The sequence below is a fragment of the Anser cygnoides genome, chromosome 1, assembly GCF_040182565.1.
Source record: "Anser cygnoides isolate HZ-2024a breed goose chromosome 1, Taihu_goose_T2T_genome, whole genome shotgun sequence".
Lineage (NCBI taxonomy): Eukaryota > Metazoa > Chordata > Aves > Anseriformes > Anatidae > Anser > Anser cygnoides.
The window spans coordinates 110,629,503-110,657,122 of NC_089873.1; the positions used below are offsets into that span (position 1 = coordinate 110,629,503).

At 43.4% G+C, this 27,620-nt stretch overlaps 1 protein-coding gene across 4 annotated transcripts in view; it reads right to left on the reverse strand.

The window, feature by feature from the left end:
- Positions 1 to 13,015, reverse strand: part of APP (amyloid beta precursor protein) — a 222,842-nt gene extending 209,827 nt beyond the window's left edge. For all 4 annotated transcript variants that reach the window (XM_066977765.1, XM_066977760.1, XM_066977753.1 and 1 more), the window contains exon 1: positions 12,781 to 13,015. In XM_066977765.1, the coding sequence (XP_066833866.1) occupies positions 12,781 to 12,840 (60 nt within the window). In that variant the 5' untranslated portion in view covers positions 12,841 to 13,015. The remainder of the gene's footprint in view (positions 1 to 12,780) is intronic.
- Positions 13,016 to 27,620: the final 14,605 nt, after the last annotated feature.

Sequence of the window (27,620 nt, forward strand, 5' to 3'; positions counted from 1 at the left end):
TTTTTTTTTTAAATCTGTGAAGCTATTAATGTCTTCACCAAATAGATACAACACAGGAGATGACTTGCCTGGGATTAAAGAACAGTAATTATTAATAAGAGAACATGAGAAAGTCTTGAAGCAAGAGCTTTCTTGTCCTTTAAGTGACAAAGGCACTGGGAGACAATCCAGAGAGCAAGCCAGCTGGTGCATGGACCCACGTTTCCACCAGCCCTTGGTGGGTTTTATTTCAGATCAGGTCCAGCCCAACCACGTTGTGAGAACACACACTGGCAGACGACACATTTCAGCACTCAGTACTTTCTCCTCGTGGAAAACTTAAATGCCAATACAGACAGCAAAAAACCACCAGCTTCGACCAAAAGGGAACACCAGCACCACCAGAGTCTCCCAAAACCACAGCATCACCCCAACGTGCTCCGTACCACCATCTGAACCTATTCCATCCCCTGTGTCCACAGTGATCGTGTTTTCCTCTTCAAGGCTTAACCCACCTTTTCGACGGGGTTTACCACCCAGTGGTAGTATCTGTCATGCTCAGCACAACGGCTTCCACCTCTCAGAGCTGCTAAAAATACATGCAGGGGAATACATGTTCCAGTCCAGAAAAGCCTGGCTTATGGATGCTAGTCTTTTTTTTTTTCCTAGTTTACTTCTGCAAAGTTATTAGAAATAGTCCAGAGAGCCATCAGACCTGATGGCAGATCAATCACCACTGCTCTGTAGCATAACTGGAATCCAATCAAAAAAACTCTCCCCCAAAGCCATAATAATTGTTCACAACTATCAGGAATACCTTCCCTGCTAAAGATATGGGCAAAGCTGACAGAAAGATGTGGCTAACAGGAGAACGGTAATGCTCTGTCAGAGCCTACTCTTCGGCTGGGCATCATTTCACCAGAAGGCAACCAGCAGACACTTGGTCACTGCCACTTCAAAAGGGAGAAGAAAATTATTTCCTTCTGACACCTCAGGAAAACGATCTGCGTGAAGTGCACGTCTGCACATGGAGAAGGGAAAACAACAATCCAGGGCAAGAACAGCCACATGCCACCACAAACCACACTTCAAGCCAAGGCAGCAGAAATGTCACCTCCTGCACCTTGAGGGATGAGGGTCAAAGAAGGGATGCAGAGGCCAAGCAGGAGGGGCACATGTTGCAGCACCTGGACAGAGGGCACACCAAGAAGATCAAACCCAAGTTAGTAAGGCATCAAAGCCAGCACAGGAGCATCACCCTTCCCACTGATAATTAGCGCAAGCAAAGCCTATATTTTTAAGGCATCTTCCCCCTACCCTCCCATCATTAAGAACTTGAGAGAGAATGAAAACCACTGAGGCACGGGTGCGTTAGCTAACCCAGCATCAACCAAGCATTTCTTGAATGTGTACCTTCAAGTACAACCGGGCGACATACTTCAAACGCTTTCAGGCAACCAAACCCATGCTCCATCTCAGAATTCGTCCTGCAGATAACTTCAGCTCCTAAACATCTCAATGTGGGAAGGCGTTAAGGACTGACGTACACACACCTAACAGCCCATGGGGGTACACATTTTATAATCTAGACAAAGAACCTGTGTGTATAATGATCACAATATCTATATCTACACTTATAAAAGAAATCAAACCAGCCTATTTCCTCATGAAAGTCATAACACTCCTTGCATTCGCATGGAAACTAAGCACGATATTAAAAATTTACTGAAGATTGAGGGGACAGTAAAGCCTCACTGAGATGAAGCACTCTTGTTTCAAATGACAAACTCTCCTTCATTAATATTTAATTTTTAGTTACATCTAAAAAATATTCATTTTTCCAACACTTCTGCTGTATGCTGTAGGTGAGCAATTCCTCAAAAAAATCCCAGCTGCCTGTTGCAAGTGCCAATGATTCAGCAATTATAAGCATTTTTGAACACCTAATCAAAACAATGCAAGCTGTACAACTGCATTATTTATTGTTCTGCAAACAGAAATTCATAAGATTGCTACTTCTGAAAACAAAGCCATTATATTTTTTTTTAAGCTATATCAAAACTCACGAAATGCACTTTTTCACTGTCACTTTACACACCAATTGCCCTCTATTACTACTTATAGGCTTGCACGCTTAAACCAAATCCAAGCATTGCACACAGCTAGCACCATGTACTTGTATGTAAACCTGTATAAGACTGAAAACAAGGCAGCAAACCACATTTATTATTTTGGGCACTGGAAACACTTCTGAAAACTGTAAAGTATGATCCAACAAAGATGGCAGACTCAGTCTAGAAAGTTTCAAGAACATTTTTTAAATTATTTCAGACAGGGAACTACTGAGGGTTATATGAAAAAAAAAAAGCTTTTTATAAATTAAGAAGGAGAAGGTTTTTTGCTTGTTTTGCTTTTTTTTTTTTAAGAAACTAAATTAAAGTATCGTTTCAGGTCTGAGAGGAAAGACAGAGGGAGGAAAGTTTTTAAGCAGATAAAACAAACCACTAGCACAGTACATAAAATATGCTGATATTCGAGTTAACCCCGTAGGTGCTCACCTACTTCATTTCTGTGTTTTTTTTTTATTATTCTTGATACTTCAGATGCTCTTGCTGTTATACCAATTTAGGTGCCACAAGTGATCCGACTATTCAGGACTGAAAATGCAAAGACACTTCCCCAAGGAATTTTTGTGTGCTTTTTTTTTATGACATGTGACTGAAGTCATGGGAACAGGTGGCTAAAAATATCGCCCCTTACTTTTCTATTCATTTTGACTCAAAAAAAGAAAACCAACACTTCTGGATTTCTGTACCATCTGGTTTAGCAAGAAGACTTGGTATCCTACCACGTATTCAAGCAAAGTGCTCGAAGACTGAGAATCTTCAAGGTACACGTCAACCAGAAATCTATAGGCATTTTCATTAGGAAGTGCTAACGCCCCCAAGATTAAATTTCTCCCTACTCGTTCTCTTGATTCTTGCTAAAGATTCACCAGTTTACCAAAAACATCCAGTACTTCTTCCGATCAGCTCAGGGAAACGGCTCGGTCTGGTCTTCCCAACGTGCAGCCCAGAGCAGCGAACGGCTCTGCCCATTTGTCCTCCCTTGCAGATCCCCTTCAGGCAGAGCAGCTTTTTGGCTGCTAGCTCGATTAAAAACAGTCTTTCCATTAGGACGCCAGTGACACGAAGTAAGATAGCTGGAGCAAGAACAGAGCAGGGATTTTTTTTTTGTTTTGTTTGAGGTGAACCTTATACTGTGCTGTTTCTACTGAAACAGGAATCCTAACTGTTGGAGCAAGACAAAAGCAGCTGAACACCAAAAGGATCTCACAGAGAGGACATCTCGGCGAGAATTAGAAGAGCTTATTGCCTGCGCAGTGAGTAAGAGCAGCGATTTTCGGGTGTCTGGAAGACACCCCAAGTCTCTCAGAGCCCTGAGGGGTGGCTCCAGAGGCCAACACCAGCCCACAGAGCTCTGCCCGGGGAGGGAAACCAGGCAGGTCTCCTCACCCACGCTTTTGTACAGGGCAAGAATTCAAAGCAAATCTTAGACTTCGGGCACGGGTACAATACTTGAATTTAATTTGGAGATTTCCCACGTGCCACATTCCATAAATTTTAAGTATTTTTCTTTGCCAAATTATTCTGTATTATTAAAAATCAGTATTTGACGGACATACACAAAGCACGCACCCCAGCTTAAACACAGCATTCCCTAAAAGCTCATGCGGCCTTTTAGACCAGCCTCAGCTTTCACTGAAACACTCAGGACGCATTGCTCAGAAGATACGTTATTTGGTGATCATCCTCCCAAGGTTTTTTCTTTGGCAGGCTCAGACATTTAACAGACAAGAACCCTGTACAAGTACTCCTTAAGCCATTCAGGCCATTCACAATGGAAAATAACCTACAAATTTCCTTCTTTCTTTAAAACTTGTGTGCAGGGGAGCCATGGAGCTGACCTGAATGCACGGGGCACAGACAACTGCAAGCAGATCCAATTCCAAACTTGTTCTGCACTATCAACAAGCGTGGCAAACGTGCCAAAGCAACCCAGCTTCCCGGTGCCTGGCCCCACCTCCAGCATCTCTTGCTTCAGCAGAACCAGTAACAGGAAGAAAAGACACAAACCAGAAACTACGCTGGTCAAAGAAGTAAGAAAGCTTAACATATCACTCTTTTTTTTTAATCATAATTTAACACTAAGAGCAGACACTTCTGACTCTTTTTTCAAGTAGATCTGTAAATATTAGCACAGATGTCTCTGAAATCCAAACCCAGTTACTCTCAGAAAACGCTGCCTCAACAGGCTTAAAAAAAATAAATCAATCAAGTTTAAGGCTTACTTACACTTACGTGTACCTCGATAACACCAAAACTCATATCCGAAAATCAACAAGGGAATAACTTATGCTGTGTTTGCAGTCAACGCTGGTGTCCACAAGCCAAAAAACCTTCTACAACAGGACACCACCACAGTCCCACGGGGCGCGTTTCAAGCCGGGGGGATCTGCAGGAGGGTAGGCGATTTAAACACCACCACGCAGAGAGCATCTCCTCTCATCTCCTGCACACCACCAGCTATCGTGCTTCTCCTGCTCGCCACCGTGCAACCCAACACCCTGAATTTACCCCCTTGGAAAACCAGTCACGCAGTCTTCATGTCTGGAGGCAAAAAAAAGCGCTTCCCTTCTCAGTTTGCCACAAGCCTGCACTGTTGAAAACATGTCCGCGGTTTCCTATTTGAATGCCTTCCAGACGGTACGAGCCGCTACGCCTTTCCTTGCCTGGTATTTCCTCTTTGCGGAGGCAATTAAGGCCCTGTTCAATCTTCCTCCTGATAAATTACAGATCGTCTTTCTCATTGGGTTTTACCTCCAGCGCGGGGCTTTAACGAAGTAAGTAAACGAGGTTGCCTCCGTCCCTCGGAGCTGCCAGCTCCTGCCCCAGCCCTCTCCTCACTGATGCTCCCTTGGAGAAGACGGGATCTCTTCTGGGATGGGCTCAGCGGCCCCAAAACCACACTGACACTTCCATAAGGCCATTTCAAATCCATGCTAAACCCAGACAAATTCACCACGCAGCCGAGCCCCCACGGTGTTAAATCCAAACCTTTGCATTTACCCACAGAAGCGGCGTTAAACTCCAACAGGAGCGTGGTAGTCTCATGAATAACCACAACTCAAACTCTGATCTAGAGCTGTCTGACAAACCCGAACTCACATTTAAATATGTTTCTAGAAAGAGTTTTGACTGATTTCCAAGTAAAATGCCTTAACTTCACCCTGCTGTTTGCTGGAGATGACATTTTCTCTCAAAGCTCAGCCATTCCCAGGTTTTTCTTCCAAAAAACCTTCAGAAAGGCCTTAGATCCCCTGCCCAAAAGGAACCCCCTGAAATTAGCGCAGGGGCTTAACACAGCCCCTCAGCTCCGGTTGCTGCCTCCACACCATCTCAAACTCACATGCATATTTATTCTGGATCCATTATTTGCTCTTTGACATTTCAGTTTTTCCAAGTTTCGTTCTTAAGCTCTTGCATAAAATTCAAACAGTGAATTCTGAGTGTTTTTTTTTTCCTTTTTTTATAATGTAAAGCTGACATACTCGTGATCTTTCTTCTAGACATGTAGATTAGAGAAGTCCTCATCTGCAAATTGCTCACAGTTAAATTCAAGGAGCTAAAAACACTGAAAGAACAACTGGGAGTTCCAACATCCTCAGTCTTATAATTTTGTTAAGCAACTTCAGGTCAGTATTATTCTTCCGAAACTTAATGGAACCAAAAACAGAACCAGTGAAAGGAAACAGCGACAGAATTACAATGCTGAAAGATGTGTCATTAGAAGCAATTTTATTCCATTTCATAGTTAAGATAACTGGGACGAGGACAGACAAAGCATACCAAAGAATATCAAATAAGCTTCAAAACAACCCCACAGCTTACCACATATTTGGAAGTCTAGATGCTTACTAATGCTATGCATGTGCAAAAAAAAAATAAATCATTAACTCCCATACCATAACTACTCATCATCCAAACTATAATCTATCAACAATTAGTACAATTAAATTCACAAAGCTTATAGGAAAATAAAGGAAAATAACTAAAATACTGAATGTCATTTTAAAGCCACTACCTTTTTTTTTTTTAGCATTTAAGTTTTCTTCTCTTATTCAGTTTATGTTCCCCTAAGTAATACTGTATTTTCCTTCGCAGTTTAAATAAAGATGAGCCTTTTTCATGTAGAAGAAGAAAAAACTAGAAGCCATGACTCAAGTTTATGGGGATCTCAAAACATAAACAAAATCAAAGCTTTATCAAAAAGCACATCAAAAAGCCTTCTCCCCATATTTTAAGACATGACATAGGAAGCAAAGTTTTTCAAGCTACCTTGCAGATGATGACAAAGCAGAGTGCAACAGGCTTGTTGTATTAGCTCCGCATTCTGTATTCCAGATCCAGTGCCAAGCTCCAGTAACAAATAAATCTACATAACTGATCATAAGAAAAGGAACTCAAGTTAGCTGTTTGTCCCAAAATTATATTACAGGGTCTGAGAAAATGGGTGGTGGAAAAAAAAAAGTCCTTTGCAGGGCCCAAAATTCAGGAAAAAAAAGTGATTTTACACAGTCAAAGCTTCAGAATGTGCCATCTCTACTCCAAGATGTGCTGACGAGGTAAGAGAACGCTTGCTGCAGGCACAAAGATGATGCCATAGCATGACAAGGAGATTGGAAATAACTCCAAAATCCTGCCCTTCCATCTCCATTTTTTCATCTGCGTCAAAAGGATGCTATTTCTAAATTTTGGGGATGGATGAGGAGACAGTTCTCATCTTCACTGTAAGAAAAAAAAAATGGTGCATTTCAAATCTGTTAGCACCAAATAACTGTATTACCTTAATTTGTCGTGTATGTGTAAACTCTTGTTTCATAGTTTCAAAAATTGAATCAAAGTACGAAGTTAATAGAGTTTCCAATATGCAATATAGGGTTTTGCTCACTCATCTTAAACTCCTAGTAGACGTGCCCTGTGTTTTACAAATTGCAATTCCTAACAGAAATTACATAAAAAACAGACACTGCCAAACTGGATCAAACTGATAGCCTGCTCTGAAAGGCAGCAATTTTAAAATGCTTTCAGTAACAGGTACAACCAGTTTTGCCCCATTCCTGTCACATTCTATCTGCCGTGGTTGAATAGATAAGCTCTACTCTAGGGAAGGACAAACCAGAGCAGGGCGAACAGGGAATTCCTATCTAGATTAGTGTAAAATGGGTCAGTAGGAGCTGAATGGAGTCACCCATCCCTGAACACAGCTCCTTGGAGTGTTTTGTCTTTCACTGTGACTGGACGGCAACTTCTAACAACCAGGAACCAAAGAGGGGTCAGGTGTGAAAAGACTGCTCATGTCCTGCCACAGGTCACAGGAGGGAGGCAAAGGGACCAACACCTTAATTAAAAGCTTTTCCCCAAACTTCAGCAACTGTGGTTTTGGAGGTTGGCACTCCTTCCCCAGAGAAGCTGCCTGCTCTTTGAGCTGGGCCAGTTTGACTGCTTGAGACCATTTCCTGACACAGGTGTCTGAAGCATCTGCCAGAAGAGACCTACCAAAAACCAAAAAAAAACGCACTGCTTGTCTGCTGCAGCACAGCACCGTAAAACCATCGGAGAGAGCAGTCAGCAACCGCTGAGTTCAGCGAGCAGAAACCACTGGTGGGAGCACAAAGAGTGGCTTTAAGCAGCTGGCTCCTGAACAAGGTCTGCTGCCAGCCGGATGGCGGTGTTGGGCTACAGCCTGAAAAGATTACAAAACCATGGAGCACGCGAGCTCACGCGCCCCTCTGTTCACTGCTTGGCTGTCCCATATGCGATGAAAGACCAGCAATTGACCAGAACGTTGGCTTCGCTTGGAAAGCCTCTTAAATCAGCACAACCCATACTTACCCATTAATAGGAAGTCCTCAAGATCAGACCAAGTTCTCCTGAACTTGCTGGAAGAACCAGCACAAAAACACAGGAGCCAGAAGCCCTCCTTCTCGGCTGAAGAAGCCACAGCGCTCACAGGGCTGTTGCACCGGGAGCTAAACACTGATTTATGTGCACACATACTGACTGGCTGCTGTCTGATTTTATCACCTTGAACACTATTCCCACTTAGCTTGTTTCTCTTTTTTATATGCCTAAATTCTCAGAAGGGAAAGTAGGTACTTTCAGAAATTGGATGCATCTTCAGATCACAACGTTCAAGAATCAGTTTTCTAAAGGTTTTCTTTTTTACTCAAAATGAATAAAAACAAAAACATACTTAAATTCCAAAACCAGTATCACACGACAACTGACTTACTCAGACCTGAAAACCCAAAATTACGCACCAGGCGTTACTGGTTCATACTCTCCTGTGGTCCAGTACCACCAAAATGATTAGAAAATGTCTTTTCAAAACCTCAGCTGCAGGTATTTCTGAGGGAAAGTCAGCGAAGAAGGGCAGGTTCCAGACCAAGTTTTGAGAACAAGGGCTCCTCAGACAGACCACGTTCTGTTTAAATAAAAAATAATAATAATAAAAAAAAATCTGAACAAAACTTTGACTTCTCTTGAGGGCCCTGTGTCTCAGAACTATTCCAGGCTCACGCCTGTTACCAACACTGCTCTTGGCAATGCTCAGCCTGGCAGCGATTTTTGTAAACTCTCAACGCAGGCGCATGTTCTAACAGTTAACCAAGCCTACAGAAAGTCGTTCATTATTTTTTTCAATTTGCTTTACTTTTAATCTTCTTACACCACAGGATTTTTTCAAAATCCCCCGAATTTAAATCCAATAACACCCAGCTCTAGACTTATGTGTTAAAACCACACTAGATAGATCACCTAACAGCTTCAGTGAACGCATTACCATACATAAACCCTGTTATATTCTTTTATCGGTAGCAGCCTAGAACTCTGTCTCTTCATTGTCTGGATATACAATATCCGTAAGCGACTACTGGTTCAACACAGCCAATACATGTGACGTATGCACACATACCTGTGCAAACGATGATTTTAATGTCCTACACAAGATATGCAAATATATGGAGGAACGTGGAAGGTGTGACAGATGTCAAAATTACACTAATTCAAGGATCAATTCCATACGCTAAGCCTAGTGATACCGCCTTCAAAATAAACAACAGCTGGGAGACGCATCTCCACCCAGAACTGGTGAACCAACCAAACCGTGGACCAGGCTCTGTCCTTGGAGCTCCATCTCCAAGAGCAGCCTGGAGAAAGCCCTGGGCAGCCTTGGCTGAACCTCCGCAGCAGGTCCTGCTTTGACCTGAGGGTCTCTGTGACCCTAATTTCTCGTTCCTTTCTCCTTACACAACAAGCTTGTGTTAATTATTTTACAGAGCCACCAAAAAATGACGGTGTCCCAACAAACAGCTGCCATTTCACCAAGCAGTTAGGTGAAATAACTGTGCTCTGAAGCTACTGTGCCAAGCTTTGTGCATTAAAAAGACTGCCAATTAAAAAAATCATCATACCTTTTCTTCACACAACTTACAAGCTGTTTATCCTTTACCATTTTAAACACGTGCCAAGAGAAAGTCACGAAAAGCCACTGTGAAGTTGACCTCTACTTCTCATAAATTTGTCATATAACTGAGAATACCTCTTAATTAAAACAGATTAAGAAAGATCACTTGCATCTGCCACACAAACAGCTTGTTTGGAAGGTGTCTGGATAAAAAAAATATCAAGATCTTGTCACCTCCCTCGTATTTTTCATACGTGCTCTATGAAAAGTACCATAGCTATCACTTCCTTCCCCAGAAAACACATCTGAAGAGAACGCAAGCCTCGCAATTGTCTGTTGCTCATTAATCATAAACAAAAGACAAATGGGGGAGTGAGGGAGAAGCTCCTTTTTTCCTCCTCTAATTTGTCCATTTGACTGCCAGTGCACCAGAATCCATAATGCTTGCCCTGCCTCTCTCATTCATGCAGTCTCCTATCGCAACATAGCAGAATTTTAAATAGGAAGTTCAAAAGGGATCCTTCAACAAACAAAAAAATCTTTGCCAGAGGAATTCAGGAATAGAAGCAAAAGGAAGAAGAACTGAAATTCTGTCATGAAGGCAAAAGAAAAGCTTCCTTTAATTTCCCATGTCGCAAAAGTAATTTCTGAAGCTCCGCTTAAAAACAAAATCATGAAGAAACAAATGTTTTGGGTCTTCATTTAAAAAGAGAGAAAAAATAAGAGCCTACAAACCACTACATTACTCAGTCTTAAAAAAAGCTGCCAGGCACCATACTTCTTGTCAACTGACTTTCTGAGGACCTCCTTGTATGATATCGATGTCTTAATAACTTGATTTCAGTCTGCTGGTATAAGAGTCTTGCTCATGAACATGGACCTACAGCTGCAAGTAGAACAGGCACGACAAATCTGGGCAGCCTCAGTGTGCTAACTAAAAGAAACGCTGATTTATAAACCACGGTTGTTCACTTAAATGCATAAAGACAGTCGCTGTCTGTTATGTTTCCAGGGGAAGAGATTAAATGGAAAAATAACTATTCAAGAAAATGACAATATCACGAATTCTTGGCCAATGGATCTCCCAACCCCCGTAAGTATGATTCACTTGAGTGGAAGAAGCAACATGCTAAGCAACTATGACATTGCTGTGGCGTCACTGAGGAATATTTCCTTTATAGATGCATAAATATTAGTCTACCCATAATTTTAGAAAGGAATTCTTCATGTGTAATAAGGCAAAGTTTTTAATTTTGTTCCTGCCTTCCCTCCTCCTTATACCACTCTGTCTGAAAACACGTATATATCTTTTGCTGCTTTCTAAAAAGCTTCTGTTAAAATGGCAGGGAAAATGTTTCATTTCAGAGATGAGATCTCACGGGAATCTAATTCAAACATCAAAATTTCACACTTTAGTACACAAAGATAATTCAAGTGCAGTAAATGCATGCATGCAATTCCTATTATGACATATTTTAGTGTTATAAAAGCAGTCACTCGTTCAAATCATCGGTCTTCAGAGTATCAAGACTAATGAATGCCCAATCACAAGAAGACCAGATGTTAAAACCTACCCCACTACCACACGTTAAAAAAAGGGAAAGACGCAAAGCCTCAAACGTTCGTATGAAATGCCAGAACAAGATCGAAAGCTCCTGCACAAACATCAGGGCTCATTTAAACAACTGTTTCAAGGCAAAGGACGCCTCTGAAAACTCTGGATGCCACTCAAGCAAGCACCACCGCAGGGATGGGGTTGTACATGTCTCTGAAAACAGGCTCTCCGTGGAATGGTTTTGATGCAACATCCATGCCCATTTTCTTGCGAGCACTTTTACAGTACATGCACTTTCATCCACCTATGTATGTGTAAGGCCAGTGCTAGAGAGACCTGACTAACCACGGAGGGACGGGCATTTCTATCTGAAGTGCTGTTCCCATCATAAAGCCTTTTTTTTTTCCTTTTTTTTTCCTTTTTTTTTCCTTTTTTTTTTCTCTTCAGCTAAGCACCCAAGCCAGAAATTGCCTTCTACTACATGTAGGCAACGCACAGTCGCATCAAGCCGATAAACCCCAGGCGAGTTTGATAACTGGAAGCTGTGAAGCCCTAAGCCTCTTCACACCCCCTCACTTCCAGCACCGGCAGGGTGACACCTCGAGGCAGCAGAGGAGCTTTTTGGGGTACAGAGCCGTGTCCCCCCGAGGTCCCCCCCGGTGAGCAGCCCCGGGCAAGGCCAGTGGCTCCCCGTCCGGGGGCGAGCGCCCAGCTTCAGCCTCCGGTTTTCGGATAAAAGGACCTCCTTTGGCACCCTCCTCTCAAGCTGGGACCCCAACACCCCCACCTCAGGGGGTCCCTCAGGGCTCCCCTCGCCTCAGGGGTGTGGAGGGTGGCGGGGGGAGCCCTCCCCGCCGCACCGGGGGGCTGAGCGGATGCACCGGGAGAGGGGGACGGAGGGGAAGGGAAGGCAGCGAAGCCGCCCTCGGGGAGCCGAGGGGGCGTCGGGCAGGGTACGGCAGGGCAGGGCAGGGCAGGGTACGGCAGGGCAGGGCAGGGCCGGGCCGGCCGCGCACCCCGGCCGCCGCTCGCATGACGGCGCCCCTGTGCTGCACTGCAGCGGCGCCATCTTCTCGCCGCCGCGCAGCCCCAGCCCGCCCCGCCGCAGGGAAACCCGCCCCGCGGGGGTCGGGGGGAGAAGATGGGGGGCGCGGCGACCCCTCCCCACGCCTCCCCAGCCCCGGCCGGCCCGCCGGGCAGCTCCCCACCGCCGCCCCACACACCTGCGGGGGTGTGCGCCGTGGGGCGGGCGCTGCCCTGCCCTCCCCCGCTCCTCCCCGTCCCCACACCCCGAGCCGTCGCCCACCGCCCGCAGCTGAGCCCCCAGCCCCTGCCCGGCCGGGGGTGGCGGAGAGGCACCGCCCGCAGCGCGACCCCGCAAAGTTTTCCGAGGAAGCCCCCGGGGGGGCGCGCCCGGCCCTCCCCCGCCCGCCGGGGGCGGCACCGCCGCCGTCTCCGCCGCCCGTCCCCGCGGACCCCGGCGGACGGCCGAAGTTAGCGGCGGCGGCCCCATTGTTCGGCGGCGGAAGGGCGACGGCGGCCGGGGATGGAGCCCCCAGCGCCGCGCCCCCCGCCCCGCCGCCCTGCAAGCGCCGGCGACCCCCGCCCGCCCGCCCGCTCCGCCGCAGGGGCGGCTCCGGGCAGACAAAGCCTCGGGGAAGCGCAGGAGGGCGGCGGGGAGGGCAGCCCCCCGCTCGGCCGCCCCCCGCCCCGCTTACCTCTACGGCCCGAGCGGCGGCGGCGGAGGCCAGCAGCAGGAGGGCGACGTGGGGCAGCATCGCGGCGGCCGGGAGGGGGGGAAGGAAGGGAAGGAGGAAGGGAAGGAAAGAGGAAGGGCGGCCGGCCGGCGAGGCGCGCTGGGCTCCGGCTGTAAATCCGCGGCGCCGCTGCCGGGGAGAGCGACTGAGCTGCGGCGGCACCAGCCGAGCGCCGCGGCGGGGCCGGTCAGCTGATGGCCCGGACCGCCCCCGAGCGGGCGGCACGGCTCGGCTCGGCTCGGCTCGGCCCTCCCCGCACCGCGGAGACCCCTAGCGGCAGCGCCTGGGAGGCGCGGGGCCGGCCCCGCGGACCCCAGAGCTCGGGGACCGGGCGTGGGCGTGGGTCCGTGGCTCGGGGGTGATCCCGCGGGCTCCGCGGTGTCGCCACGGAGGGTGCCCTCAGGCCTCAGGGCGCCGTCGCCCACCTGAAGACGTGTGTAGAGAAAGGTCAAAATCACAGAATCATTTCGGTTGGAAAAGACCTCCAAGATCCAAGGTCCAACCGTCACCCTACCACCTGTGTCACCCACTAAACCATGTCCCTAAGCACCACGTCCAGCCTTTCCTTGAACACCCCCAGGGACGGTGACTCCGCCACCTCCCTGGGCAACCCGTTCCAGTGCCTGACTGCTCTTTCTGAGAAGAAATGTCTCCTCATTTCCAACCTGAACCTCCCTCGGTGCAACTTGCGGCCATTCCCTCTAGTCCTACCACTAGTTACCTGTGAGAAGAGGCCAACCCCCAGCTCCCCACAACTTTAAAGGGTATATAACAGCTGGTGAATTCTGCCTTTTCTGGCAAGATTGTCTACCAGCTGGGCTCTTCAGTCTTTACCCACACAGAGGTGGTGAATAAAAACCAACCAGAGCCCATACCCAAAACACCAGAGCACACGCTTGAGGCCTAAATCTCCTGCTGATCCACCTGGGGAGACAGTGGTGACCCCCACAGCATTGCTTTGCTCGCTTCTATTTGCAAGATCAAAATTTGTGGAAGTGCCAGTGAGAAAGAATGCATGCAGGAGCACTGACAGAACTGAGGCCTAAGACAGCTGAACGAGGAAGAAAAAAATGTAGGGCTTTTTCAAATGGCTTGCGATCAAGAGGCCAAAGAAAACTTACTATCTTGTTTTCTCAATACTATTGTAATAATTGGTACAGTAAACCCGTAAGGAGAGCTAAAAATAGGCATTAGTGGAGTTTCATGTTGAAACATGAAACAGCTGCTATCATAATCAAAATTCAGATTGATACAACCCGACACGTCCCATCTAAACTGCTGATTCCATGGCAGCCTCTCTGCTCTCAACAAGGCCCCCACGACCACAACTAACAGACCCACCGCATCTCCACAGCATATGGTTTGGTGGCAGAAGCCAGAGTTGCATTGTCCTCAGCACTGTTCTCATGCCCGTGTTCCTTTTAAGTCAAAACTGAAATTCACCGAGACTCAGTCCAGGCTTCATCCAGATGCTGAGGAATGTTTATGGGGTGAGATAAAACTGGACAGCAGGATCAGGCAGGCTGCAATGTACAGGAAGATACCTTAGCACCACAGCCTTTCATCCCCATAGTCAGGCTCTTGATTTAGAAGACCATTCTCATGCAAATATGAATCTTCTCATGCAAATGAATGAACTGACAGTGTACTAAGGCTTTGGGGAATTGCTTGAGTCACACGTGGTGAATTTGAGAGATCTCTGACAGGCAGATAACAGATAAGGCCCCTCCCTTCCCCCAACATACACAAGAGAAGTATATCCAAAAAGTGTAATTAGTAGGTGCTTTTAGGAAATACACCCATGACACAACGCAACTTGTAAATTAAAATTTGTCAAACAACAACAATGGCTGGCTTAGCTGTAATAATTTAACACTGTTATCTGCTTGTTAGAATAACGATCACATGGCTTTGAGGGGTTATGGAAGGATTTGCTACGCAAATGTTGCAAACCAGTTGGCTTCTAAACTCAGCCATTGGAAAGGCAGTGCAATGGCAGCAAATAAGCAACATCCTCCTAAAGCTGATGGAGGTCGTTCAAAAACAATTCTTCCCAGAAACAATGGAGGCAATCAGAAGGAAGCTCTTTGCAAGTTCTGAAAAAAATTAAGCTTCCAGATGGATAGAAGACCAAAATAGATTCATGTAACCCTTTTATTATAAGTTGGCTTGGTAGTTCTTTGCAAACACTTCTTCCCAGTGCTAAAATTGAACAGTATTTCAACTGCTGCTTCTGTGGATCAGCCAAGCCCTCTTCCTTCCTCATGGTGGGCAGGCAGGCAGGCATGAGGGCCCTTTTGCCCTTCACTGGGGGTGGAACAGACCCATGGGGTTGCACACCTTGGGGGAGAGGAGGAAAGGCTCCAGTGAAAAGGTGGGGAGAAGTCAAAGGTACAGGAAGACCACCAATGGGGTATGTGTTTCCATTTACAGCCAGCCCACTAATCCAAACCAAAGACAAGATTTCCTAAGGTCATAACTAAAGACTCTTTCGAAAATTGTTTGTAAGGTCTACAAAATCTGGAGATGACCTGCTGAGAGAAAAAAAAAAAAAAGAAAAAGAAAGAGAGAGAGATTGTGTCCTATTTTCTGCTCCCTGTCCTCTGTCAGGATCTGTATAGAAGGTCCAGTTGCGGTGGTTTTACCTTGCTAGGCATCTAAGCTCCACCACAACTGCTTTCTCACTCCCCCTCCACAGAAGAAGAGGGGGAGAAGAAAGTATGCTAGAAAGAAAAAAAAAAAGGCTCACTGGTTGAGATAAGGATAATTTAATTAAAATGAATATGAAGAAGGAAAAAACAAGCAAAGGCTGCATGGAAGAACAGGGAGAAAAAAATATTCTGTACTTCCCATCAAGTGATGTTCGACCACGTCCTGGGAAGCAGGGCCTCAACACACATAGCGGTTGTTTGGGAGGACAGGAGTCTTCATAATGGGAGTCCCCCTTTCCTTCCCCTTCCCCACTTTTTATTGCAGTGTGACACCACATGCTGTGGAATATCCTTTTGGTCGGTTTAGATCAGCTGCCCTGTTGATGTCCACTCCCCGCCTCTTGCCCACCCTCAGCCTACTGGCTTTGGGGGGGGTTGGAGAGAGTCTGGATGCTGTGTCAGCATTGCTCAGTGATAGACAAAACACTGGGGTGATACCAGGGCTGTTCTAGCTGCAAGGGCAGAGCACAGCACTACATGGGCTGCTGCAGGGAAAGTTAACTCCATCTCAGCCAGACCCAGTACACCAATACACTTTTTCTCTTGCTTTCTCTACTTGTCCTCTTAGTATTGAAATTTTGCCTTACCAGACCTCAGAAATCATCATAAGTGGAGTACTACAAAGACCACTACCGCCTCAGAACAGGACAAACAATGAACATCATCTCCCTAAAGAAGAAGAAAGCAGCACAGGCTGCATCACAGGGGTTACACTGGCATTTTATAAAAACTTTTGAGCAAATAATTGCGAACTATGTCCAGATGTGATTTCCCTTTAACTGCTGAGCATAGTTATTCACTCTTAGTGTGATAACTCTCAAAGTGATGACCAAGCGTGCATGTCAAGTTTCATTTTTTGGCCACTTTTGTGCTCTGCCTCTGTATCTTTCTGTGCAAATGGTGTCTAATATTATTTTGCAGCCATTTATTTTTAATATATGATGTAAATGGAAACATTGTTCATCTATACAATTCCTTATTGAACACCCATGGAACAAGTGGATCTTATCCACAAATGCTGGTATTATTCCATGATAGACAATAAAACACCCCCTTCTGCTTCATAACTTAATGAATTACAATGGTAAATAAATAAATGGATATTTCATTCCACCTTTGTTTTGGTACCACACTTACCAAAGCAGCACATTGTTGGGTCAGACACACACTTTGTTACAAAAACCAGGTCATTCTTTTGGGATGGGGGAAAGAGGGAAATTTCAAAACCCTCCTGCTCCCCTCCCAAAATAATAATGAACGTGTTTGCTGGGGGAAGCAAAAATTGTACTGCAAGACTTAGAACATTCTTTGATTAATTTTAAACAATAAACTTCCCCTTGATGCTCCCATGGATCTTGTAGCAGAGAGTTTTGACGTGAGGACTCATGCATAAATCTCGAGGAGAGAGCAGCCAGTCTGTGGCATGGACACACTGCCAGACGTCTCCTAATATGTGCAGGTGGTTTATAGAATACATGCAATTTGCCAATGTTCACTGAATTTCTCATCATGGAGACTTACTTCATGCACACGGACAAAATTATTGTCGTTGGTCTCAGCTGTATTTTATTCATATTAGGGATGATTCCTCAGTCAGATTCCTTCAGGATAACACTGCAGCCAGTGCTTTCACTGAGATGATTTCATCATTTGTTCTCAGCTCTGAGGAGAGGGCTCCAAGTTGGCAGACTTGAGTTTTGGTCCAGACTTTGATGCTGACTCACTGTCTCATTCTGGAATCGCTTCATTTCAGTCTCCACATTTTCTTTACTGTGGATAACACTGCTTCCCTGCCTTTGTGATTCATCTAGGGAACAGAACAAAGCACGAAGGTTAGTATTTCTGAGCGAACCTTGGAAGTTAAGGAGTTGAATCCTACTGAACTGGCACCTCCAGTGCTGGTCCCAGTTAAGGAGCTCTTTTGCACTCTGGAAACTACTACAGCACAAATTACTAATTTATTTCAGACAACCCCAGCAGGAGTTTGTATTTTCTAACAGCATGGAATTAATTTTAATGGAAAACCTTTAGGTTTTATGCTACACCTTGAACCACTGCAGGTATAATTAATCTGCTCACTGTCACACAAGTGTCCTCTAGAGACAATCTTCCCTTTGGAGTCAGGTGGCAGCCCTGAGAAAAAGAGATTCTACATATTAATCCAAAATAGGAAGAGAGAGATTGTACTTAATCAAGCCTACACAAATACGTGCTGTTAGCAGTAACAATAGGTGCGGATATGGTTTCAAAGCCTGAACAGTTGATCCTTGTCTGAATTCTGCAAAGCACCTTCAGTTTTTGGCTTGTACAGATGCAGTACACAGTTAGGTAGCCAGTAGCCATAGCGACCTACTCAAATGCAAATGATTGTTCTGCATAGCACAGAAGTATTAGGAGTTGATGATATCTGCTGGAGCAGGTACACAATACAAATGGCAGAGCCAAGCCAATAATGAGATCACAGTCCAAAATCCCAGGAGTGCTCAGCCAAGGAAATGAAATGGAGACGTGAACAACAGTAATTGCTCCAGCGATTAGGATGCTAACATATATGGACATCACTCTGTACCAAACAAATACGGTGTTGTTTTGGCTTCTCCCTTTGTTGACAGGAGCTGTTGTTGCTCACTTATGGTGTCAGTAGAGAAGCGATGTTTGGAGTGGCTGCTTCTTCATTTGATTCTGTTTCCCTGATTTTGTTTACCCAACTATTGCATAATGCAAATATTCCTAGCAGAATCTGGATTTAACTTTTTTTTTTTTTTTTTTTCCTACTATATACACTGAATCTTCCCAGATATTTTTGGCCTCATGCCTTGTGTGGTCAATTTACCAGTAAAATATTGCAGGTGCTGGCTCTCTTGTGTTGTTTTTCCACACCATCCTATATGGAAACAACTCAATACCAACATGATTCTCACAATAAACAAAAAAGTCATCCTACAATACAACAGGCAAATTTATTTTCAGGCAAGTCATGTTTGGCATTGTTCATGAGAACAATAAGCATTTCTGAATGATTAAAGCAAGCCCTTGAGAGCATCTAACTCCACAGGAATTCCAGAGCAACTATGCAAATGACATTTGGCTATTCGCACCCCTACAATTGATTGTTATGATGTGCTTTTTGCGTGTTAGGAAGTTTGCTAGATGAGATACTGTCCTCTCGGCCTCTTTTCAGCAGCTTGTTCTACCATGGTTTTATTTTCCTAGATAAAGACAAGATTGCAGTTTGTGGTGTGAATGTCCCAATCATTTCACAAAAATAGAGTCAACTAACGGGATGTCTTTAATTTCTCTCAATCTCTGACTGCACTAGTAAGCTTTCTTAGCAGTATTCAGAAGTTAAGTCATTTTTTTCTCTCCAAGATTTACTTCTTTTTTTTATCCTATCCTGTTTCTCCCCCGTGCTTTGCTGCTCTCTCTGTGGACACAGATCTCTAGAGCTTTGTCCGTGTCAGGTTCTCCTCCATAGGACCTAGCTCTTCTGCAGCTTTGCCCAAATCTGTCAAGTTGTCTGCCACCTCTCCAACCCTCCCCAAAGACCAGAAGTTCCCAAACTCTCCCCTCAGCTTTTAGGTTCCTGTTATTTCCTCTTCCATATTATGTGATTGAACGCAACAATATACACCGTATTTCCTTTACAGACTTTTGTACGCGAGAGACGGGTGCTGCCGATAAATCAACCGCCTGTACTTGGATGTAGTGAAGTTATTAAACAAAGACCTTAGTGTTTTTGTATTGGCTTTTTCCTGGCCATACAAGCTTTCCATGTACATCTGAAATGGAGCTCAAGATAAAAAAGAGGTCTCTGGCTGGGCACAGGGCTCGATTTGTAAAAAGTTTATTTCGAAACTGTCTTGGAATTGAAATAAAAAATGGAAACAGGGAATTTAGCAGATGGTGAATGTATGTAGCTATATATACACAAAATATATCTTAGGTTCTGAGTTTAGTTAACTGAACACTTTTGTACAGAATGAAGAAATACATTGTTATTCTGATTCTTTTATCATAGTGTCTTAGATCCTAAAATATCTGCAAACTGCTAACACAACAGGTTGGGATGCTCAAAGCCCTATCCTACCACCTGTGTATAGAAATACGATGCTCAACTTGATTTTGAAAGTCCCAGCTAGTTTGTAAAAGTGAAAATAAAAACAATACATTTAAGAACAGTAGTAGACCCCACTTAATACAGACCAGGTTCCCATTCCGCAGCTTGCTTATAGGAAGCCCCACCACACCATTTACCCTTTCCTGAACTGTCCCTAGGGATTGTAGGGATACACGTGTAGGGATTTCAGCAGCAGCTGGATGTGTAGGTGCCACAGGTTTCTGTCTCTTCCCTCCCTGTATAGCCATTTGTAAGACTGAAAGCATTACCTGAAAGACCGTGGGCCCAGCTGGAGAGCCAGAAAGGGGAGCTGTAAATCACGGTGACTGTGTTGTAGCTCCAGGCGCTTTCTCTGTAGGCAGCTGGGGCTTCCACTCTGACAATTGCCGCCACCCTCCACAATGCCACCAGTAACTTTGCATTCCCAGTGCCACGCCGCAGCAGCATTTGTGGTTCTGCTTATAAACCAGAGGAGGGGGAGGCTGGGGGTAAAGACTGGATCTGTAACTCTCCTAGCTCTGCATTTGTAAATTCATATTAGGAGCCAGGGAAAGAATGTCATGGAATAGCCTGTGCAGTGCCTAGATGTGGGAGGTTATAATTAAAGTGGAAATGAATGTGAAAGAAAAGAGAAATCTCCCCTCATTCCTGTTACCAGTGTTTGGTAGCTCTTTCCTCAAGATCTGCAGTTCAAGGCAAGTAGTAGACCTGAAGATAAAGGAAACATTAAATTAAAAGTACTGCTTCTTGTTGACTTCTTGTATTTCTATGTTACAGAGATTGCTAATGCCTCTTACGGTTATCATCTAGAAATAGATGTATTTTATAGAATAAAATATAAGAATGTGGAAGAGGAGGAAGCCTTAAAATATTATATCCTTTGCTGGGTCCCGTTATGAACCCTCCACACAGATATAATTCACATTTGCCAGACCAGCATGCTCAGTGTCCTCTTCAGAATCGTGCATGAAGCTACAGAACGTGAGACATCTTCTCATGTTTTACCTGGTGCCCCAAATCACAAGTCTAGGCTAATAGGCACACATGGGACAGTACAAATCAGACTGCTCGGTGAGACAGTTGATATTGCTCTGGGGCAAGGATCAATATCATCTCATGTTGCCTTGAAAATTAGTTGTAGCATAGCTATCGGGATTTTGGTATCATGGACAGTTATCACAAAGCATAGTACACAGTGCAGCTATGCAGATGAGGTGATCATCAAAATATAAATGAGCTCTTCCAAGAGATTCATTTCTGTAGAGCCTTGTACTAAGACTGAAATCACTGATGAGAAGCCAGGAGCATAATAAAGCAGCTGCACAACAGCACAGGAACAGACACGTTGAGTCCATCTAGGAATTGCAGGCATCTTTTATAAAATGCTCACAGTATCAGAAGCAGGGAAGTTTGATCACAAGCACATAAATCAATGACTGCAGTAGCTTTGTAATGGATGGTTTTGTGTTGAAAGATGTGGGGGGGTGGAACTGCAATGAAGAGCTGCAGACTGTTCTGTATACAAGAATAATGCCATCCTTAGATCCTCTGTGTTTTGTAATCACCCTGCAGTTTCTTTCAGCAAAAGGATTTTAAAATATTTGTTCGAGTTGATTTGACATATGTCTGCCTTATTTCTTTACCAAAAAAAAAAAACAAAGGACATATAAAACATGTTGAAAGCAGGAGAGTAGGTGAAATTTCCTTCCCCCACAGCAGGATTTTTGAATGGCACCCACTGGAGCAGACAATGTTGGTTCCACTGAAAACAGCCACAAAACCAGACTTTGCGTACTGGCAGGATAAAGCAAGGCTCCTCTCACCAGCTGCCAGCACCCCAGTCCAGCATCACCACCCGATCACGCTGACTGCGGAGGCTTGTACGCGCCCTCCCTTCCACCTCGGCACTCGGTGGAGCAGGAGCCTTGAGCCTTCGGGCTAGGGCTGGGTCCCAGGCACCCTGCACCTGTGTGGCTCACATGGCTTGTTTATTCAGGCACCCATCAGCAGAGGTGTGAATGTCAAAATATTCATCACAACAGAGATGCTGACATTATTCCTTGCATATTTTTTTAATGAGCTACTAGTGAGGCGCTGAAAGCGATAGGGCTGCCTTTATAATAGCAGGGAAATACGCAGAGTTAAAGAGGATCAGTGTCATGTTAGGCATTTGAAGAACCATCCATTTTTTCAAAACATCAGCACAGTGCAGTAGAGAGAACAGGCTCTGACACCTGCATATGAAAGCTTATCTTTGTACACAAAAGAAGGACCGCCCTGGGAACTGACTCTCAATTCAGCCGACTGTGAGCCACTGCACTATATAATCATAGAGTGAATCAGATCAAATCGTAAAAGCTAATATCCAGTTAAAGCTTGCTTAGTCCTGCTTTCAACAGTGATTCGTCTGAAGTTGACTTTATTTCATTTAAAGTGACTTTTGAAAATGTGAGAAATGTTGCTGAAATCACTGAGGTTATTCCAAATATACCACCTGGCTTATTTTACTTGCACGTTCATTGACCTGAATAGATTCTCAATTATTTTTCAATTTAAGTAAACATAACCAGTAGCCAAATTTTTTAAAAAGTGGCAGGGGGTTACACAGCATAGCTGAAGTAGCAAATATCTCTGTCATTTGCTCTGAATTCGGCATGTAATACATTCAGGAAACCTCACTCAAATTCAGTTTTCAGAGACAGGAGAAATTCTTATCATAAAGAAAATTAATGAAAAGCTATACAGAAAATAGCAGCATCTCAAAACATAATGGGCAAATATTTCTATCATAATAACTATACAGTATATGTGCTATACCATTGCTATAAACCTAAACATATTGAAAATAATAAGCAGGCATAAATAATGACATTCAGTTTCCAAAATCTCAAATAATAAATAAAAATAATTAAAAAAGCAGGAAATTAAACAGATAAATCCAGGATCACTGGATACAATTTCTAAGTTGTTTCATTTGGTTTCTTCTACTTTTTATACCGAATGTAGCACACCTCTTGCTGTCACACTGTGAAGACATTTATTTCTTCCCCCTCCTCCTTGCACTTAAACATTATATCTGGAGCCATAAATTCTTTACATACACAATTATATTACATACACAATTATATTAAATACGTAATACGCACTTATATAAATTTATATTTAATACGATACACTCTCTATGGTGCACTTTATAGCTGTTTATCTGTTGAGGTAGTTATTGGCATAGCTATATATCGAGATGAGGAAAACAGCTCTGGTCCCCGTTAATCATGCGGGCTGGTGGAAACAGCATATTCATGCTGTAACAGCATTGGTGACATTCAAAACTGACTGAACCATCACTGATCACTTAATCTTAAGAAAAACGTTTAAGAAAGCAGGACGTTCATTGTTCTTATTACATGCTTATGGGCTGATCCAAGTCTCTCTCATTATGATCAACAAAAACATTTCTACGAACTAACAGATATTGGACAGGATTTTCAGGGGACAGTCTTACGGTCTCCAGTGCATGTCAAGGAATACTTAGGATATTCTGGTGCAATTCCATGATCACTTAAACCAACCTGCGTGAGAGAGACCCATGACTCTGCTTACAGCCAGGCTTCTCCATCTTCTGTCTTACTCCAGCACCAGTGCTTCTGTAATGAGTCCACTCAGAAGCTGATTTGGCTGCGATATATACTTTTATTTTTTTTGTAAAATTTGTTTTTGCAGTCACCCCAACCTATGTAGCCTTAAATTGGCATGGAACCACAGCCTTATTCTTCAGAAAACATCCTAATTCTAGCTGAAAAGAGGCATTAAAAATCATTGTGCTGAAATTACCACAATACATATTTTATATATGTGAATATATATATATATTGAATGGGAATCGCCATATTAAGGATGATTTTTTTTTTCTGTTAAGGAACTGCATCAACTACTGTCATTATCTAGGTATTAATGGTGTAGTGCTCAAGCTCAAATACAAATTACCTACATTTCTTCAGATGTCAGTGTTAAAAAAGGACAAAATAGGCAAAAGGAAAGGAGTTATGTGTAGCAGCAAGGATGCAAATAGTTGGTATATTTCAAATACATGTTTCAGCTAAACTTTGTAAGCCACATAACATGTTGTTAACAGCAGCTTGAATTAAGCAGCAGTCTCTGTAGGAAGTATTTGACTTATTCTGTGGTATGTCTCTGCCTGTGCAGACAAGGCACCCATGTTAAGGAGAAAATATGGACGGAAAATATTGTGACATATTTAATTAAATGTTTTGACTTAATATCTTCAGATTATAATACCTGGGCAGCATTTAGTCAAAATGATACTTAAGTTGTGCTTTTCAAAACCATTCAGTATTGACATAGTTCCACTCCCAAGTAAAAATCAGTAGGAGTTTTACTGCTGACTTCCACAGAATATAAGCCAATGATGAGCATTTCTGAAAATAGCTTTCCATCTGTATATTTATTTAAATGAATAGGGACTGTTAGTAGAAATAGGAACTGAAAAGATCAGGCTTTTAATTAAAAAAAAAAACACCTAAAGTTAAATATAGGTTACTCCACTAGAAAACTAAAACTCAAGAATACGTAGACAAAGTTGAACACTTTGTGCTCTCATTTATGCTACGAAGGGATGGAGAACAGCTCCATCACCCCAGGTGACACAGCCACACAATTTCTGAGGTCATTAGACACCATTGACATAGACACTCTTTGGTAATGGCATTTCACGCTTTCAGTGGGCAGATAAGGACACGAAGAGAACTGCCTATATGTTAGTCCTGGGTAGTCAACCCCCCTAAAAAAATTATTTCATTGGCCAAGGTAGTCAAACCCACCCTTTTCTACATTCAGGTAGATTTCTACCTCCCCCTTACCCAAAGCAGCCCTTTTATTTTGCTGCTAGATGCAGTTGCTTTCTTTAAAGGAATAGCCATGACAGATGTCTGTTGGCTCTGAGCCAGCAGAACATTTACTGTAGTCAATATTTAACATACAAATAGTCCTACTGACTTCAGTGAGGCTGCTGGTGTGCCTGAAGTTTAACAGCTATACAAGCACTTTGCTTGCTCACGGCCTGACTATTAAAGGGGCTAGCAGGATGTGGTAATGCCACGTTTGGTGTTTTAGGTCCTCAGAGATTTGGTCGGCCTAGCTCTTTTCACCCTCGCTGTGCTTTGAGCAGGCTTTACTGATTGCAAGGTCGTCTGGGGTTCTTACTCCCTTGTGTGCCACTGTGGACAACAGACCAAGTGGGCCAGAGGCATTTGGGCAGGAGTCTCGCTGGTTGCAAATTTAGCTCTTACAGCCTTAAAGGCTCGGTTCTGAATAGCCGTGTGGGAAGGGAAGGACTACATCCTCCACAATGCTCTTGGGAGGTAGCGGGAAGAAGCTGCGTCTAGAGGAGGTGATTCTTTAGCTACCTCTTGACTAGGGAATAGGAGGGGTTGCTGCAGGCCTACAACCAACACTTCATTCATTTGCTCTCAAATTCTGAGTAGGCGAAGCTATATGTAGAATAACGACTCCAAAGTCAGCACAAAGATGGCCCCAGCAAATCTTCTCAGTAACACCTAAAAATCAAAAGGCAAGTACAGTTGCAATCTTCTGATTTGCAATCCGTGAGCCTAAAATATAACAGGCAATAGAGGAAACAACAGCTTTTCTATTTATTTTTTTCATCCTTTACTCTTTTTCAGAGTCACAACTTAATATTTAAGTAGAGTTTTTTTTTTTCCTAATGAGAATTGCAAGTTGAAGTTCATTTTTCACAAATGAGACAGAAGCCCGGAGACAAAGAGTCTGTTCTTAAGTTTTCATTGAATCTCAGTGGTAGAATAAAGAAGCCAAAGCTACTCTGTAATGTTTAACGCATGCGAGGTCAAGCTAAGTCCCCATTCTATCCTAACTAGGATGGCAATTGTTATTGCCAATTACTTTTGCAGGTATTTTGTTACTTGTTGCAGCTCAACAATTACCTACTTAGAAAATTCATATGTTCTCTGTATTTAGAATGCAAATTCCTGTTCTAATTTTCATAAGACATTTTATGATTTTCCTTGGCATTGTTTTTTGCCCTAAGTTTTCAAACATATTTATGTACAATGTTATTCATAGTCATTGAAGTCTAGCATGTTTTCAGTTTTCCTTTTCCTTTTTTTTTTTTTTTTTCTGGTCAGAGGTTTGAAATCTTTGGTGTACTTTGTTATATCACACAATTCAGATTTACATCAATAGAATTGAAACATGTCCTTTATTGATTTGGTGACACAGATGACACCTCCAATGGTACTTTTTTTTGAATACATCTTTTAAAGAGATCAGGAAGTCAAGAAAAGAGGAAATAGTACTGAAGATTAGATAAGCTTCTTACAGTGCTCAGAGCTTGATGATCACACATTTTGAGCATACTTTTTTTTTTTTTTGGAAAATTCAGTGAATCTCACAGTAGAATCAGGGTCTACAGAATGGAATTAATTTTGACTTTTTCTTTTTCTTTTTTTCAGATGCTACAGAACCAGTAGTGCTTTTAAGTTAGTGCCAGCAATTGACCAAAGTACAGAAAGCCTCATGTCTAACACTTCACTTGGAATAATTTTGCCCTATGATCAGTCTAAAGTTGACTCAGTTCAAGCTGAAACTACCCTAGTCAAAGCTGTTAGATCTAGACCAGACAAACCTAATGAGAAGATGCAAAAGAAACTAGAAGTGCAAAATGTGAAAACTGATGCGGGTTTTAGTCACTTTGACTTTCCTCAGAATATTTTATCAAGTTCTAGCACTTGTCCCTCAAACCAACATATCTTAAAAGTTACGCCAGCACTCCTTGGGTTTTAACTTGAATTCTGCAGCTGACTGCCCTGCTTCATCCTCAGGAGCATTCTGCTGTGAGAGTACCCCTGTGTTTAGGCAGGAGACAGAGCTGATGGGGGCTGCTCTGAATTTGTTAATGGAGACTCCTCAGACATTCATAGGACTTTATTCCAAGTGCTAGGAGAACTTCTTTGACCTGCCTTCATTCCTATATAGCAAACAGTAACACATTCGCACATACATGCACACAACTCAAAAAACCCCACCGTGCCTGCAGAGTTCACTACCTGCAGAAAGAATAATCATGGCTTGTGTTTGTCATTTATCCTGAGGAAGATGATATGTGGGTCTAAAAGGTAAAAGAAAAGGAATCATTCACAAAAAAAAATGTTAATTTCCTCTCATCTGCCTCACTGGAATCACTACAAGTGGACATGTTCACTGACCTTTGTTGACTAGGTAGCAGTGTTATGCAAACCTCTTCATCACAGATCAAATTGTTTATCTATGTATGTCATTTCTGGCCAGAACATGGAGTGTTTTTCAGTCTTTTGCTGGGTGCACTTTCCTAATGTCTCCTATAATGTGCAGTAAGTTATGAGCAGAGCTGGAAACTTCTCCATAGCTAGAGCTACAGCACAATTTGTTATTGTTTCGGGATATGATTTAATAGAAGTTCTGCTCCTCTAGTCTCATGCACACATCTGCCAAAATGTTCAATTTAAGTAAATTGTGTTAGGAATGAAGTCATACTATCACACAATATAGTAATGGAAGGCAGCTGATTACATTTTGTACCATAAAGAGCTTGGTCTCATCATAGCAGAAGATTCACTGCCTTTTTTTTAAAAAAAAAAAAAAAAGACTGTATGAAGTATTCACAATGTCAAGTAAGAAAACATATCTCTTTAGGCTCAAATCTGCATAAATCTTAATATTCAAAAAGAAAAGAGCTTATCAGCCTGTGCAGACCCTCCCTTTCTCAGAACAGCAAATTTGAAGACAACCTTGTACATCAGTATCATTAAAAAACAAGACAAAAACATACCAACATACCAAACCAAAAAATTTCCAATACGAAAAGATGTCCAACCACGTGGAGAGAGTTAAAATTAAAGGAAGTTAACGTTGGCATGAGCTAGTATCAAAACCAGTAAACA